The 16,433-nt window shown below is 49.6% G+C and overlaps 10 protein-coding genes across 10 annotated transcripts; 5 read left to right on the top strand and 5 right to left on the bottom strand.

The window, feature by feature from the left end:
* Positions 1-158: 158 nt before the first annotated feature.
* An02g05990 (hypothetical protein) lies at positions 159-966 on the top strand (the record flags this gene model as incomplete). Its single annotated transcript, XM_059746338.1, has 3 exons — positions 159-242; positions 315-755; positions 847-966. 3 exons carry the CDS (start codon positions 159-161, stop codon positions 964-966), a joined length of 645 nt encoding a protein of 214 aa, XP_059603399.1.
* Positions 967-1,066: 100 nt separating this feature from the next.
* An02g05980 (hypothetical protein) lies at positions 1,067-3,217 on the top strand (the record flags this gene model as incomplete). The annotated part of the gene is made up of 9 exons (XM_059746337.1): positions 1,067-1,131; positions 1,451-1,558; positions 1,677-1,811; positions 1,860-1,909; positions 2,001-2,457; positions 2,525-2,629; positions 2,766-2,834; positions 2,919-3,046; positions 3,090-3,217. 9 exons carry the CDS (start codon positions 1,067-1,069, stop codon positions 3,215-3,217), a joined length of 1,245 nt encoding a protein of 414 aa, XP_059603398.1.
* A 311-nt stretch (positions 3,218-3,528) lies between these two features.
* An02g05970 (hypothetical protein) lies at positions 3,529-4,664 on the top strand (the record flags this gene model as incomplete). The annotated part of the gene is made up of 6 exons (XM_059746336.1): positions 3,529-3,556; positions 3,656-3,712; positions 3,809-3,904; positions 3,979-4,027; positions 4,117-4,479; positions 4,526-4,664. The coding sequence occupies 6 exons, from the start codon at positions 3,529-3,531 to the stop codon at positions 4,662-4,664; spliced, it is 732 nt and encodes a 243-aa protein (XP_059603397.1).
* Positions 4,665-5,785: 1,121 nt separating this feature from the next.
* On the top strand, positions 5,786-6,469 carry An02g05960 (hypothetical protein; the record flags this gene model as incomplete). Its single annotated transcript, XM_059746335.1, has 3 exons — positions 5,786-5,800; positions 5,872-6,162; positions 6,278-6,469. The coding sequence occupies 3 exons, from the start codon at positions 5,786-5,788 to the stop codon at positions 6,467-6,469; spliced, it is 498 nt and encodes a 165-aa protein (XP_059603396.1).
* A 426-nt stretch (positions 6,470-6,895) lies between these two features.
* An02g05950 (hypothetical protein) lies at positions 6,896-7,705 on the top strand (the record flags this gene model as incomplete). The annotated part of the gene is made up of 4 exons (XM_059746334.1): positions 6,896-7,027; positions 7,204-7,356; positions 7,396-7,543; positions 7,656-7,705. 4 exons carry the CDS (start codon positions 6,896-6,898, stop codon positions 7,703-7,705), a joined length of 483 nt encoding a protein of 160 aa, XP_059603395.1.
* Positions 7,706-7,752: 47 nt separating this feature from the next.
* An02g05940 (hypothetical protein) lies at positions 7,753-8,317 on the bottom strand (the record flags this gene model as incomplete). The annotated part of the gene is made up of 4 exons (XM_059746333.1): positions 7,753-7,851; positions 7,905-7,949; positions 8,037-8,167; positions 8,260-8,317. 4 exons carry the CDS (start codon positions 8,315-8,317, stop codon positions 7,753-7,755), a joined length of 333 nt encoding a protein of 110 aa, XP_059603394.1.
* A 1,651-nt stretch (positions 8,318-9,968) lies between these two features.
* Positions 9,969-11,308, bottom strand: An02g05930 (uncharacterized protein; the record flags this gene model as incomplete). The annotated part of the gene is made up of 4 exons (XM_059746332.1): positions 9,969-10,010; positions 10,061-10,113; positions 10,173-11,085; positions 11,129-11,308. The coding sequence occupies 4 exons, from the start codon at positions 11,306-11,308 to the stop codon at positions 9,969-9,971; spliced, it is 1,188 nt and encodes a 395-aa protein (XP_059603393.1).
* Positions 11,309-11,884: 576 nt separating this feature from the next.
* On the bottom strand, positions 11,885-13,682 carry An02g05920 (uncharacterized protein; the record flags this gene model as incomplete). Its single annotated transcript, XM_001399691.3, has 3 exons — positions 11,885-13,211; positions 13,263-13,374; positions 13,427-13,682. The coding sequence occupies 3 exons, from the start codon at positions 13,680-13,682 to the stop codon at positions 11,885-11,887; spliced, it is 1,695 nt and encodes a 564-aa protein (XP_001399728.1).
* A 506-nt stretch (positions 13,683-14,188) lies between these two features.
* An02g05910 (uncharacterized protein) lies at positions 14,189-15,201 on the bottom strand (the record flags this gene model as incomplete). The annotated part of the gene is made up of 3 exons (XM_059746331.1): positions 14,189-14,443; positions 14,773-14,802; positions 14,947-15,201. 3 exons carry the CDS (start codon positions 15,199-15,201, stop codon positions 14,189-14,191), a joined length of 540 nt encoding a protein of 179 aa, XP_059603392.1.
* A 255-nt stretch (positions 15,202-15,456) lies between these two features.
* Positions 15,457-16,330, bottom strand: An02g05900 (uncharacterized protein; the record flags this gene model as incomplete). The annotated part of the gene is made up of 4 exons (XM_059746330.1): positions 15,457-15,465; positions 15,540-15,823; positions 15,893-15,971; positions 16,328-16,330. 4 exons carry the CDS (start codon positions 16,328-16,330, stop codon positions 15,457-15,459), a joined length of 375 nt encoding a protein of 124 aa, XP_059603391.1.
* Positions 16,331-16,433: the final 103 nt, after the last annotated feature.

Below are 16,433 nucleotides of genomic sequence, written 5' to 3'. Positions count from 1 at the left end.
GATTGACTGTGATGAGGCTGCAGCGGGGGAAGAGTATGCGGCTGGGACACAGGGTATTGAGGCTGCATGGTGTACTGAGGCATAGGCATGCTCGAGATAGGTGTCGAAGACAGAGGCGTGGAGCCCTGGGGTAGGCTGGTGGATGGGGGCCGTGAAGGATGAGATCTGGGATCCATCGTGACGCGGAGAGGCTTTCAAACACGGGGAGGAGGGGAGGTGAAGGGGGAGAGAAGAGAATTGGGGTGAGGAACTGGCGAAAGAAGATTTCACGATATCTCGATCATTGATCGCAGGGCGAGAAAACCTTTTCGTAGGATGTGTCTTGCGACCAAGGCAGTGCTCCGTGGATGCGAAAAGACTGCCAATGCCACTTTGTTCAAATCCTGATCGCGTTCGCTCGCAAAATTCTCCTGCCCGGAGTTGTGTGCTCGCTTCTCTTCGATTGTGACTTCTGGTTCCTTTTTCTTGTTCCGACGAATGAACAATCCTCCCACCTGATGCGGAGAATTGACGATGAGATTCGCGGAAGAGGTAGGTTCGATAAGCAAATCGACGCTCAAGGATCCTCAAGGTCGACGATAGACGTGCAGGATCAAGTCCGACTCCACTGCAGAAAAGAGGTCAGGAAAGAGGTCGAGATGCTTAATCTGAATTCCCCACGGTCACCCACCAGAAACTTGAGTTGTGTGGGAACTTCTCACTATCCGCACGTTGTCAAAACAGTCAATGGTTCTGATCCACCAGGGAGGCGGCGTGTAAGTGGGTCTAACACAATCAGCAGTGCTAGAGGGAAATTTCGCTAGCCAAATTTTGCTTCGCGTCAACAATGCGCGCGAGATTGACCAGGATGGCTCTGATGGGAAGATCACAACTGCCAGGGACAACGCGTATAGATGCGGAGACAAGGGCGAAGGAAGAGGAAAAGTAAGGGGGGGAAGAAGAGCAAGAGGGCAAAAAAGAAAATGAAAAAGAATGATAAAATAAAATAAAATAAAATACAAAAGCTTAGGAAAATTTGTTCCAAGAGGGAAGACCCAAGGTAGCCGTCCCTAGGGTAGTCACGGGAATGGAGGGAGGAGGAGGGGGGGGTGGAAGGGGGGGCGACGAACGGCGGCGGCGGCACAAAGTTAAGTGGGTGAAGGAGGAAAAAAAAAAAAAAAAAATGTTAGGGGAAAAAAAAAAATAATCGTCAGTATCGGAAGAGCGAAAGATGACACACTAACCTACTACTAAAGGCAAAGGAGGAAAAAAAGTGGAAGAGGGAAAGAAATCACGACTAATTGAAGGTTAACTGGGGATTGGCGGTGACGATCGTAACTCTGGGAGGCGACAACCGTAAAAGTTGAAGAGGGAAAAAAAATGTAAAAAAAGAAATATGGAAAAAAAGGGAAAAATACTATTAAAAAAAAATTATACCGGAAAATATTAGTTATTTTTATGATTTTATTAGCATCATCTTCTACTCAGTCAGCACCCAACGTTTGGGACGGTTGCTGGTTGCCGTTGACCTGATTCGTGCCTCGTCCGGTTTCCGAAACCCAGTCAAGAGCCGAACAAGGTCTGCATTTTCTCTGCAAACTACTAGACTATCCTACTTTTGTGGTCTCCCTGGTGTGCTTTACCTTTTGGGTACAACGATGTCGAAAACGTTAACCAAGATCTGCGTGCTTCGGTAGGCTTCGCAGTGCCTTTGGCACTGAGAATTCTAAACCACGAGAAGAGGAACGGTTCTGTAAACTTTCTGCCGCCCAAGAGACGGCAAGTTCGGCTCAACAATCAGAGTCTTTTCCGAAATGTAGAACACCGGAAGGGTGAGGAAAGCCCTCAGCAGAGCACAAGTCGATTTTGGTTGGCACCAGCGGCAAGCAGGGGAAAATTGTTGAAGGCGCTATTTCGATCGACGATGCTGGTTGGCTAACTCGTTCATCGCATAATGTATTTTTATTATTCGGATTTCTTGGTCAGGCTTCCTCTGTGTCACAGATTGGTTTGGAGGGGAGACACATCGGGCGTGTACCGAAAAGACAAAACCCGATGTACTCGATCGTATCCTCGCCGCAGACAGCCACGGGAAAGATACCTGGCAGGAACTTGTTGTTACCGGTCTTCTAGCCTACCAATCACAAGACTCCAGAGACTTGCGCGGACGCAAGCGGAGAAACGCATGAACTGTTCTAGGCCAAGCGTCAAGCATAACGAAGAAGTGATCCTATTTTATTGCTCTACTATTATGAGAATATGGTATTGGAAAGACATTCTGCCTATCCAGAACGGAGTCGGAGAGTCAGATGTCCGCGTCTCAATCGTTACACTCATCGCAAGGAAGACCGTAATTTTACGCCAGTTGGTTCTGAACCCCTCCGGGGAAGGAAGGGCCAGGGCCGAGAGACTCAAAAATACTACTACTTACTACTGTACTACTAAGGCATCGGGCCCGGATGGAAGGATCAAAGGAGAGTAGCAGATATCCAGACACAGCAGCAGCATAGCAAATCAGTTCTTCTGGTGATGAGGGGGTAGGAAGACATGGAGGGGCGGGAGGTCTAAGACTGCATGCCCGCCGTAAGATTGAGCTTCCGACAAGCGCAAAGCCGGAGCTTTGGTCTGGAAAGCTTAGTGAATCTCGTAAGTATCCCTGTAGTTACTATACATAACTACACCCATGAATGCATGCCTACCGCCAGTACAAAGTAAGTAACGTCCCTGTTTTTGGTACATACTTCGAACTACTATTACTACTAGTAGTAGTAGGAATTGGTTAGCAGGCAGGCAGTGCTCCGTCCGGTCGCATTCGACTGCCCTTTCGAGCTTGGACATTACACCGAGACATTATAGTAGCCTGGGTGCAGCAGAGCCTTTCAACAAACTCTTGCGTCTCTCATCATTTTCGGAAGCAGAAGTATTCTTTTACTTTGTAGTATGCTTGATGTCATGAGGCGGATGGAGTTCTGCATCCCTTCTCCGCAGTTGACAGGCCCGCTTGCTCGATATTGGCTCCTTGGGGCGCTCAGTCCTCATGGCACATCCACAATCCCACATGAGTTAGGTAGGGGCAGGAAACCTTATCAAGGCGATATCTTTGTTCGAAGTGGAGTGGCATCCTGGCTTGGACCTGAGCTTCACGGCTGGGAACAATGGTAGAGTTGCCCACTCTACTCCACGGCTGTCAATCTCGATTTTAGAAGTATATACTCCATCAATACTCCATAATGTGTGACATCCGATGGGGATCCCTATGGGGCCTTTCATCCTGCGCTTCCCCATCACCGGTATTTATATCAAGTGCGGCTTGTCCGCAGCATTCAGGTACCTACCTTCAGTTAATAACTGGTTTACAATTCAGTGTTTCCCGCCGCAGGCTACAACTCCCACGCAGCCACAGTACTACTATACTACTCATTGTTTTGTATCCTCAACAATTGATATACCCCCTACTACGGTCTCTACCAAGGAGTGACAGGAGATAGTTCTAACGGTGGTGTCACAAGCAACGACTCAACGGATGAGCCTGCATCTATTACTCATATCATGCGCTCGGTTTGCTTTTGGCAAGTAGGTAATATTTCAGACTTGCGTAAGCTGCGCTGGACGGGCTTCCCAAGCAGGTGCATGTGTGCCTCCTGAGACATTCTGAGATTACAAGTTTGGCGTTCAGACCACTCAGGCTACCCTCCAAGTCTCCTGGGAATGAAAATCCCACGCCTGAGGACAAGTGATGTTCAGCGCAAAGACACCACCACCTACAGGGCTCCGACCATGATTGAACGCCTCAGGTATATACCAGCTGCATGGAGCTTCTAGACTGCAGGCCGCAAGCGTGGTACTTTTGCGTTTCGGGGAGTGGCAGAAATCCGGCCAATTGGCAAGTCGAGGAGGCCACGCACCTTGTTCCATCCATGCCAGCGTGCCGCCCCTAACAGCTTGATTACGCCTTGGAAATTGTGATTTCGGAGAATCGACTAATACCACATTTCCCAGGCGTAACCCGTGGTTCGGCGCTGCGTATCCCTGCCACTTCCGACCGGAGGTATGATGGATCATAATCAAACTCATTCCTGCAATCGCTGCTGGCATCAATCTCGAGTCCCGGAAGGGGGGCATTAGAGCAGTGAGCAGGACCATTCAGTGTCTACGGCTGTTAATCTACAAATCATTCCTCAGATCAACGATTCTTCATCATGATGGGTCCTCTTTTAGACTTCAAGACTGCGGCTGTTCTCCACCAGGAGATTTTCGCTGGGAGCTTCTCCCGCTTCGATTGTGGACCTCGACCTCTGGCTTAGGCGGGCGAGTGGAATCGCTGCACTTGCTTCTCCGTATTATATCGAAGCTATCTGATCTGACCACCCGGCAGGGGTCACACAGCATGCAGCGATTCATAAACTCAGAAGGAGGCGCAATTCAGTACCAGTACGGAGTAGATAGTACTGTGGGAGCGAAATTGGCCATGCATGGCGGAATTGCGCGGACGAGAGTTCCGTCAGTTTGCAAATGCGGAAGCCTATTTTGCCTTCTTCTTTCCCAGGAGGAATAACATTAACTACATTCGGATGAGGCCTCGCGCTCGTGGCCACGGAGCACTACGGGAGCGTGAAGGAAAGATGCCGTCATACCACCACCGTACCATCCAATACGTATATACTCTGTTACCAACCCGGTATTAACATTACTAATTTGTGCGGAACGAAAACTAATCTTGCAATCTGCGCTCGGCTGGATGGAATATCCATTGCCAATTTGGTATCTCCTCGTTCCTAAACTCATCATTTGTCTGTCATGTTATTAGGAGTTGTCGGTCCCCATCCTTGCCTATGTGATCGGATATATCGCTCAACCACAAATAATAATCAGCTAGACTAGCGCTTGCTCTTAAGCCGGTGGATGATGGTTCTGCAACTTCTCGCCTGACTTGCCACTTACGCTGGTGTTCCAAGGAACAGGCGCCCACAGTTCTCACGCCGGTCAGCACCACTGCGAGACGCCTTCCCGGACACGGTAAGACCAACATGATGCATCCAGTGGTAGCTTCCCGGTACTAGCCTGCACCTCGCCCAATGTGGCGGTCCGATCACGGCCGCCGGACTCCACCAACGAAGCCGATGGCCCGCTCATGGAAACTTCTACGGAGACACCCAAGCAAGGCGGTGTGGGAGATCTCAGGAAGACCCAGTTCACAGAGTGGCTGTCGTACGAGAGAAGGCGCACTAGACGCTGTTTGTCCTTAGGCAGCGCATAGCCAGAGGTTAAACCAGGTGCTTAACGGCATGGCTCAACGAGAAATTGTCCGACCGATCGCCGCCAGCTTGCTATCGTCCTAAAGCTTGGCCTCGCTTGTGAGACAGTTGCGTGCTAGTTGGTCTACGGAGTACACAGTAGGGAGGCATATTGCTGTCCGCCGCTCTCCGCCCACCGTACTGTGTCAGGCACGAAAGCACTATTCGGGCTTGGTACTCACTACTACTGGGTACGGAGGTCCTACCCGGCTGCAATAGTAGCCAAGCGTCTTATATGTGGTGTCGATTACTTCGTATCGACACGTACCTACATCAAATTGCGTCGAATTCCATATATAGATTCTATACTACGGACACCGCTGCCCTCCCCAAAAGGACTGTGTGTGCAGGCCCGAAAGTACATCCATTACAACAAATTGATAGAGACTCTACCGTATACCATCTACGTGGCAGGGATGAGCAGGCACAACCGCGCAGCGTGGCTGGTCCGAGTCCAATCTCTGAACAATGAAAACCAACAGGCGCCGCGATAATAACATAATAGTGATATAATGCCACTAAACTCCGTACGTGGACTAGTTCGGCAGCGCTAAAGTCCTTAGCCCCTCGACGAAAAGCATCCCTACGGGTCCTACAGAGCAGAAAAGAACTCAAAACGACCGCATGCAGATCCTCCCGCCGAATCCGGGACGGTCAGAGTCGGCCGGATACTTCCTCGGCACTTTTACCCTGCCAGGGTGGTTTTTCCGGCCACGACCGGAGTAATGCCGAAGCTCAAGTCTGGATCGGCTCAGTTTCAGACCTCGCGTGCGATCCAATGACAACGAAAGTGTTGAGCGAGGCGAGAACGCCACTCACCTCATTCCACTTGATGCCAAGCGGACCGGACGCTCTTGCGATGCACATTTTGTTGGTTGTTGTTCGGTGTGTGTGTATTGTGTGCTGTGTGGCCTGAGCCTGTGCTGCTCAGGCTTTTTCCCCTCTCTCCTCTTCGTCCACCTGTTTTGAGTTAGTTTACAAAGTAACTACTCTGTTCGGAGTAGTTAGCGATTGATCTGGATCGCATGGGTGAGGTAATCATGGTCATGTGCCCGACGCTGCGAGTCAGCCAGCCCGCTCACACTCTCTCTCCCGCTCTTCCGCCCGGAATGCTGTCGCTTCTGCTGCCGCCGCCTTCGTTACTTTTTCCCATTCGATCAGATACATCTATGGGTACCCAGCAGGTGGCTGGGTAGATGCATACACAATATTTCGAGACATCTACACCGGCTCGCTTTATGTCTGAAAATCAAGGCCATATTGAACAATGGCTATCAGCGTACAATATTACAAGCTACTACTGCCCGAGTTGGCAGGAGTGTAAGAACGGCTAGTAATTAGTTAATTGGGATGTTATTGCAGCTACAGGCTATCCCACACACTTGACGGGCATCGTTGGCGCTTGCAACAGTTGCTCTATCCATTCGCCAGCCACCCGGACTAGGGTCATGCATAACTGGGGGGGGTAGGACTCGTTCGATCGAGCAATGTACCCAGTCGGACATGGGCGGCACTGACACTGGTCGTCGATCCGAGGGTAGCCATCGAACCATGGTCTTGGATCCGACGATGGGCCATGGCAACAAAACCGCATGGTCCCTGTTGACTCTCTGAATGATACGATGGCGGATCCTTGGGATACGGGATGTATCTACCAGGGCCGCGTCATGATGTTTCCGACTGGTTTGAGGCGCATGTATGATCCGGCGAGTGTGATATGTTCAACCGTATCAAATGCTACCAGGGCCGGAGTGGTATCCGGGTGGCTATGGTGTGAAAATGGCCTGATTAGTAGGATTAGAGTTCGTTGAGCGTAACGCCGTCACCAGTGGCCGGGAAGCCACCATACGGATTTCATTTCAGATAGAGTATGTGGCTGCCTGAGGCGTGATCAGATAAACGACGAACCCCCCTCTCACTAAAGCTGCAGGGGTACGTCCGCACTACGGAGAAGGGAGGAGGAACTAAGAGAAAGGAGGAGGAGGGGGTGCTGAGGGGAAAGGGGGGGAAAGGGAAACCTGGAGTTGAGGGTATCCATGATCTGCTCGATGGCCAGAAAGGCGAGTCCAACCCCGTCCCGCTTGTCTGTTGTCGTGTATAATATTTTTGCCACCGGCGACAGGCCGACCAGCAGCCACGCGGACTGGGATCTCAGTGTGAGACAGCCAGGTTTATCTGCCTAGTCTATATGGCAGATTATAATTTCTTCCTAGGCTGGAAAAGGATTGTTGTGACTTTCCCCAATAGGCATCTTCCACGGTTTGAGAGAGGTAAGCTGATTCTATCTTGCTTTTAGATGTCGATTATTACTATTATCATTATAGCATTAATTCTGTCAATTATATGATTACCACCAAGGTTATTTGCACTAGCAGCAAACAGCATCATCACCATCATCATCTTCCTCTTCGGCTGCCGAGGCAGAAGAATGATAATGTAAAAAGCAAAATAATACCGCAAGAGGGTTAGCCCCAGGCAACTAAACCAACTGACCAACTAGCGAGTTGAAGGCCTCAGGCGGGAAACCGGAATAACGGATTCTCTCTGCCAAGCACCAACCTCCCCTCTTCCTTTCCCCCTGTCAATCAATTCCCCCAGCCCAAACCCACCTCAGCCCGCTGCTCAATTCACCACTCGTGCTCTTTCTTTATTCTCGGAGCTTGGGTTGACTTGGGTCTCCAGCAAAGATAAAGTTACAAGCTACACCATATAGTCGATGCAAGACCATCCCAACACGGGCTAACATCCGACGGAAGAGCATACCAGCCAACCTGCTGAAGAATTAGCTAGATACTTATGTTCTAACCCAAGAATGCTCGACAAAATGTCGGCAGCGCATCGGGGGGGTAAATTTACCACTGGGCATTTTGCCGATACGATAGGCAACGACTTGCCTACAACTCAGCAAGCAACCCAGCAATCCCCCCTCCCCCCGAAAAAAATAAGTTGCAAAAGTCGGTGAAGACAGGGAGAGGTCATCGCCTACCTGAAATACACGAGGAGAAATGAAAAACAATCAAAATAAAATGAAATAAAATTACCATGGACCATCAACTACTCACCTAAGTAAAGTACCGACAAAGGTACCAACCAACCCAGTCTACTATAAAAATTACACTTTCGCTGCTCTACAAAACGCCATGCAATGTGATCAGTGGATAGAATGGACATGGATAAACTGGATAGATAGATTGAAGGATACACATCCCAGCCCTACTTGCTACTAACCATCTAAATGGTAGATGGATACTACTGCAACCTGCGTACCTGCAGGAAATTTAATGACCCTCTCCCTCTCCTCCCCTATGGCCCGCCCGCCCATCAAGCGAAAATTCCTACGATCCAACCGGATCAATTAGGTTAATGGCTTAAGCAGAAGACACCCGCGTCAAGGTTGCAGGGCATTTCTGGAGAGAGAGACGGGAAGTCATTCGTTCGATCGGGGGGAGGCGTAGTGGAGATGGGAGGGGAGGGGGGAGTTGTGTTTGTGGTCGGGGCTGGGCTGGGTTGTGGATCGCGTTAAGTAGGTAGGGATTATGCTTGCTTGATGGAGTACAAGTGGTGCTAACTGCTAAGTGTGGTATGGTTTTATGTATGGTGTGGCTAGATACTATCTACTGGTTAGTTAGTAGGGAGGGATATCTATCATAATTGATCTTATGGGGTTTTTGTTGGTTGAGGATATATTCTAGTAGTATGAATTATGTTAGATTAATGTTTGGTATTGATGGGGGGGATAAGTACTGTAGTAGTTAGTAGTAGTAGGTTTTGTTTTGCTGGATGCATCAGATGATGGTGGTTATATATAGTATGTTTTGTTGGGGTAACTTCTTCCCTCAATATATACACACACTGCAACTGACTATGTACAACTAGTACTATGATCATAGTGTACAAATTGAGACTTCTCTCGAGAGATATAACCTCATTTTGTACTAATCAAGAAAAACCATTATTTGTATTTCTCCTGAATTTGTTCTCTGGTTGCCTTGAGTACCTCAAACCCAATTCTAATAGTACTTAGACCCACCAAGCGACATCAACTATATTCACTCCGTCCATCAGTACTCCCCATCTTGGGAGTGCTAGTTACAACACTGCTAACGTTCAAGTCTGTGAAAAAACACTCTCGTAATGCATTTTTGGTTAATACTGCTGCTTGGTACATGACTGCTGGTTTTTTCTACTAGTAGTAGTAATGTGGTTGGTTGGTTATGTTCAATAGTACTACTTTATATAATTCTACTATTGTTCATGTTTACGGATATTACTGGGTTGTATTTAGTAGATATTGGAGAATATTCTCTGAAGAAAGTACTCCTGGTCTGCTGTAGATAGGTGGAATGTAGAAAGCAATAAACAGAGGTTATCGTTCTGCCCGTCTAACTTCAGTGATGAATATACACAAGTATATGCAGGACAACCACTAATGTAGAAGGGGGGCAAATCACAAGGATTATATTTTATTATCATACTCAGAGCGACGCAGAATGATAAAGCAGTCACTGCTGAAAAGGATAAAATCAACGTCTAGGAAAGTCAAGTACCAATCTATATTTGCAGTAAAGGAAAATAGCCTCCCTTGCTGCCTTCTCTCTTTCATGCGCAATGCCATTCATCAGCAATGCTTGTCTATACTCTCAATCTCTCTCACATCCCGTGCACCCACAAGTCCCTCTTCCTGGATGATAACGCTTATGTGACTTGACATCCCTCATAGGATGAAAGACGAGTGTTCTGTGCGCGATTTCAATATCAGAATTCAACACATACCCATAATAACCTACCCACATAACTAAATCGCGGACAGACGATCTGAACTGAAGAACCTTACTCCCCCCTACGACACCAAATACACCACCGATTGCACCATCGCAGCAATCCCAACCAAACACAAACACATCTGCCCATGCAACTCCAAACAATACAGCAACTGTCTCACACTAATCATCTCCACCACATCAAGCACATGCAACGGTGTTGGTAACCTGAAGATGTCTTTGATGAGCCTGCCTTGCTGCTTTGGACATTCCTCCTCTTCCTCCTCTTCCTCATCATCCCAGCCCCACTTCATCATTTCATAGTTGTTATTGTCATCCTCTTGCTTCTCATCCTGCTCTTCCTTCTCCGGCAAAGATATCAACGTCTCACAATCCCCCGGCACCAAACTCCCCTCAACCATAACAAGCACAATATACGCCGGAAACAATAGTAAGACTTGAGCAACGAGCATAAGCCCCGCAACAAGAATATCGGATCTTACGAGGGCAGTGATGCCTGACAAGTCCGACGGCAGCAGCAGCACCTCATCCAGATCAAGAGGGGAAAGCAACAGCCCCGGCACATACATCATGATAGCTTCGGCTACAGCATAAAGCAGCGTCGGTAAGAGAAGCGCATCCCACCGATTAAAATCAAGGTCAAGAGGCACGTAGCGCATCTGCTCAGCCGGAGGGAGGACAGCGCTTGCTGTCCGGAAGAAATGGTATTCAGCGAGTGCGACGGAGGCAATGATATGAGCGAGGGGTTCAGGGAAGCGTGCGATAGGTGATGAGAGTAAACCTGTTACTATAAAGTACTTCACATTGTAGTAGATGGCGTACTGGAAGCCGTTGAGGAGTAAAATGAGTCCTTCTTTGCGGTGGAAGGTGGTGATGGTTTGGAGAAGGCTGCGAGTGATGGTGGGTTTTGGTTTTGATTTCTTGTTGTCATCCTTGTTTGGGTTGGGGCTCTGGTTCTCCATGGTTTCGAGGATTAGGAGGGGCATTACAACGTTGCCGATGATGTGGCGGATCTGAGGTGATGATGGATACTTGTTAGTTTGTGCTCGTTCTGGGGGAATTTGGATTGCTTACTGCGAGCTCGAGGATTAATCCTAGAATGGTCGTAAATAGTACCAGCACATTGTGGGTGGGCTGGGTAGGAAGGCCCTTTTGGAAGAGTCCATGGGCGTTTGCGAGTAGTGGATCATGTCTTGTAGAGTAGATGAAGGTGTTGAGGAGTTTGCGAAATATGAATAGCAGAAAGTGTGACATGGTGCGTCTCTAGACAGCGAAGAAATACGCTAGAAGCGAGTGTCTCGAAGTGCCATGATGAATGAGGCTTATAGCAAGTAGGGTATAAATACTAGAAGCCATCTTGCTCTGTCAAAGTGTTGCCGGCACTTTCCTGCTTCATGTTTCGGAGATATGCCTAACCTATGGTAACGACCGCAAGTACCTGAAGATCCTCACGGAAATTAAACTAGCTCCCTGAAAGGGTCCATAAATAGGGCTGAGTTCTATATGAGGCTTCTGTAGCCTAAGTGCGGGTGGATCCTGGCTGTGGAGAAGAGAATCATGGTAGCTGATCATGAAGGAACAGCAATATTCTTCCATTTCACCACAAACAGCTTAAGGGTGTGTTTATATGCTTTCCTACTCGATTCCCTCACTGACAAGATTGGTTGTTTGGGAGATGAATGCGTGAGGCCATACAAATTTCAGAGATACAATACTAATTAGCAGTATATGGACGCAGTGTCGGATAATTTACAAGACTGTATGCGGCGTCTGTGGACGACTGTAGCCAAACATTAGAATGAACGTAACCTGAACAGAGTAGTGAGGCAACTACCTCGCAGATGCCTTGCTCGACGCATCGTCTTGCACTACAACCTCATCTGCTCCCACGCCATCTATAACAGTCGCATCCGCAGCGTGGATTGCGTGCTCCACATTGACCTTGGGTCCCGTGAACCACTTGTGCGCATCCACAACCCACCAGATAGTTACCCCCAGCATCGGCGCTCCCCAGACCAGACACGTCCAGTTCATCAGATCCGGTGTCAGATCAGAGCCGGTGACACTGGGCAGACAGAGCACGGGCACCATGAGAAGCACGAACGCCACACCCATTCCCCCAATCCAGGGTCCAAATGGGCCCAGATGCCACGGACCTTTCCGGAACCGGTGACCAACAAAGAACACCCGAATCGCGATGGGAATGGCAAAAGCGACAAACTGAGCGATGCCGCCAATAGAGAACAACGCTCCGATGGCTGTATCGCCAGCTAGAACCAGCAGACACATGAGGATTCCCAGGACGCCGTTGAGGATCACCGCATTGACAGGGGTCTGGGTGCGCGTGTTGACCATTTTCCAGTATTTGGATAGAGGGAAGCAGTCATCTCGTGCGTAGGCGTAGGTTACTCGTGAGGCAGCCACCATGCAGCCCTGTCCCATGGAAAAACCGCTGATAATGGTGAGGGCTAGGAGGGCCAAAGCAGTCTTGCGGGGCAGGACCTGGAGCAAGTACGAGGCCCAGGGCTGGCCCAAGTCCGAATTTATGACTGCGTCGATGTCGGTGACTGTGTAAGCGACGACTAACTGCAGGAACCATCCCAGCAAGCCGCCAGCCCCCGAGGTCATTACGATCGCACGCGGCGAGGCGACATTGGCATTGGAGCATTCCTCGCTTAGATGAAATGGCGAATCGTAGCCAGACATGGTCCAGATGACGCCGACGAAAGTCATCAGAACGGCAACACCATCGGGGAAGTCGGTGAGGTTGGTGATGGTGCCCCAAACGTCCTTGGACGAGGAAAACTTGGGCTCATTCGTAGTTCCAGCAGGAATAGCGATGAGGGTAATGATGAGGGCGATGATGTTGAACGTTGAGCCCCAGGAGTTGACTCGGGCGACCCATATGGTGGGCATGCTGCTGATGGCCGTATGGATGATGAGAACGAGCACTGTCAGGAGATAAACCTGCCAGTTAGTGGGGACATAATCTGGATTCTGCATTGATGCAGCGGCGAGGATCATTGCAGAAAGCGCGTAATCCACAGATGGCGCTGCGGTGATCTGCCCGATCCAGTTCGACCATCCTGTGATCCAAGCGGCAAAAGGCCCATATTTTGGAGGTGCAAGGACTGCTGCGGCGTAGTAAAGACCACCACTGCTAAAGTCAGTCTTATTCTCCTATATCAGGCGATGAGGCAAGGTTTACCTTGTAGGCATCGCGGAACATAGCTCAGCCATGGACATGGCGACGCACTGAATGAAAACCATCGCGATGATCCAGCCCCAGACCATACCAGCCGTTCCTGCATAGCCCATTCCTTTGTGGACGTCAGCCCTACCCGTTGTATCAAAGGGTCCAGGAACAGCTACCGTAGTATATCGTGCTTGCAAATGATGGAAGCAACCCGAGTACCGAAAAGCTGACGCAAAATGTTGTCCATAGCGAAAATTCGCGCTTAAATTCTTGCTTGTACCCCAGGGCTACAATGACCCTCTCGTCCGCATCCATCGCATGATCGGTATAAGGGATGTCGCCTTGCGGCAGTACGGTCGTGACGGGGTCATGATCGACGTCCGCGAACACTGCTCCTTTGGAGACAGCCTTGTGACTGCCCGTACCAGACATTATGGAGGTCTCATATATATATAAGAAGAGGCGATATATACACAGTAAGCTGCTGCTGGAGAGTGGGAGCGGCGGGGTAGGAAGTAAGGTGGAAGGAGGAAAAAGCAAGCAACGCAAAGACGCAGCGTTTGCTAGCTCAGACACAAACTTTCATTTGTTTTTCTCAGACAAATGTTTAAGCAGTATAAGTGTCCAAGACACAGGTGGTTAAAAGATAAGTCATAGAGTGGCTGCGGGACACACAGGGTCATGCGCCAGTACATATATGTGTGGCCTTCGGAAAATCAAGACAGCCATCTTATCTGCACACGACATGTCCCGTCCTGCAAAGTGTTGAAAATGATAGCCAAAGCCTTGAGTAAGATAGGTGGCATGCTGGCGAAACACGATAAACGCCTTAAGGAACTCAGGTACCTTCAAAGCTGGGCGCAAGCGAAGCGGGGATCGAGCGCTGATACGCTTGGCAGCTGGTCACGATCTCACTGGATGACCCGAAGGAAAGACCATCACTTGCAGTCAACCAGCAGGAACGAGTAGGATGACTCGCTAAGGATGGAGACGAGATAGGATGCAGCTCCTTGCTGGTCAGAGACCTTGAAGCTTGGCATGCACCATACTTGGCTAGGAAACTTCAGGCGCTGCGAGCGAAGACAGAACTTGGAGAACCCCTTGAACTTGACGCTAGAGCAATGACCCAGAAGCTGGGGAATCCATCCACTCGGGCTTATCGGAGGCAACTGGTTGGCTATTGGGTGCTTTGACTGCCGGATGATAAGCATCGAGCGAATATCAGAGTGGTTCTAACGGGTCGATGATAAGACGGACGGCAGCATCTGGAGCTGCTTGAAATTATGACCTGTCATTGTGGGAAACAATTGGCTTATACCAATCGAGTCGCTCATCGCTGATTTGGCAGGCTATACCTGCCTTTATGAGAGTAGCGGGGTTGGTGTCGTTGATTATCAGCATCTCATCGTAGCTACAGTGTGTCTACATGATGCTTGCTCATCGGTGGTCCCTAGACGAAGCATAGACTCCTGGATCAGTTCCCGCATACAACATGCATAGATATCACGGGAGCCACTTATACCTTGCATTTGACTCCGGTATCCTCATTGGCCTTTTATCATCCAGTGGAAAGTTCACTGCGAATGGCAGCCCCAAAGCTTTTCGAACCAGATCATTCACACATTCTGGCAAAGGTCCAGGGTGGCTCGAGGAACTGAATTAAATGACTTTTCCGAGCTTATCAGCGATAGGTGACTTGGAAATGCGTTGCGCAGCACGCGAACGGTGCTGCAATTGCGTTCCTGTAGTCCGGCGCTAGAGATAGAATGACTAGCTCCTGACTGGTCCTGTGGCAGAAGTCTTTGGAATAGACGATCAAGCTCAAACAATAGCCGCAAAAGTGTTTATGCGTAGACGTAACTGTCCAAGGTTGTGGTTGGAGAAAGAAAATGAAAGGAAGAAGCCTAATGAAAGAAGGGCGATCTGTGCCTGAGGAGGGAGATATGTCCATAGCCTGAGGCTACAAGGCATGAATGTGCTCCTAGAGAGCCTTTGGCCGTTTGATGCAGACGCAGATAGACAACGCGTTTTAGTGTTACTGAAGAAAATGAAATGAAGCAGCCAGTGTCTATGTGCTATCAGAAACTCATCGCTATTCTACACGTACAGCACCCTCTTTTCTTCACCATCCATCCGCTAGGTAGCATATCCATGCTGGGTGGGTTCTTATAGATGGTCGGAAAAGCATATCCCATACGGCACAGATTTAGAAGGGCTAGACGATTGTTAGCACGGCCCTCAATCCTAGTTGCTGGTGCCACTGGAGCGGTATGAAGGAAAAGCACTTACGTTGTCCTCGGGAGCGATCGTGCGGTCGAAGTACTCATCGAGGAAAGGAACCTTCTGGAGGATGTCGCGGCGGACACGGGGGATCTCGCCGAAGAAGAAGAGGGCGAAGGTACCGGCGGCAACACCGAAGGTGCCAGCAATGGTAGCGCTAAATGTGCCCAACGAGTAAGTTGAACTGTCAGGAAGCCAAAGGCGGGGGGTAGCCTTGGGACCGAAAGGGGGAAACTTACTACTTAGTAGCCAGGCCGGTGGTGAGGCCGTGGAAGTGAAGGGGGGTGTGGTACCTATTCCATACAGTCAGTACGTCGCTTCCATATACCACTTGCAGTTCCCAGCTCAATTGGTGCCTTTACTAGCTGGATCTTGGATTCTCGTCAGAGGCAGGGTATGGCAGCAGTAGTAGGTAGTTGTGCCAGAGGCAGTCCGCAATACCTAGACCTAGCAGTAGAGACCCTGCCTCATTGAGCCAGCCCAAGCCAGCATGGACACCTTGTGTGTTCGTATGTCGACCGAATATGGGGTATCGGGGAATCTCACTTGGGAGCGAAAGGGGAGCGGTAAGCACCGGCGCTCTGGGCGGCGGCGCGGCGGAGAGTCTGAGAGAAAACCTATCGGCGAGAAGATGGAATCAGCACTGGTTCACTTGTTTCCAAAGAGGGTTCAAGTCGCTATCATAGTAGCATGGATAACGGCTCCCGACGCAATTGAACAGTGGGCAAGCTCAAAGGAACCCGACAGAACACTGGCAGGATGAATGCCAGACGAAGAATCTCTGGGAGAATACATACCATATTGACTGGGTCTAAAGAAGCACGTCCGGCAACGACAATTGCTCCAGCAAAGGATGACGGCAGCTGCACTTGAAGTCTGAGGCTGTCGACGAAAACCGGGAGA

Source organism: Aspergillus niger, assembly GCF_000002855.4.
Source record: "Aspergillus niger supercontig An02".
Taxonomy (NCBI): Eukaryota; Fungi; Ascomycota; class Eurotiomycetes; order Eurotiales; family Aspergillaceae; genus Aspergillus; species Aspergillus niger.
This window is presented reverse-complemented; position numbering and strand designations above follow the sequence as displayed.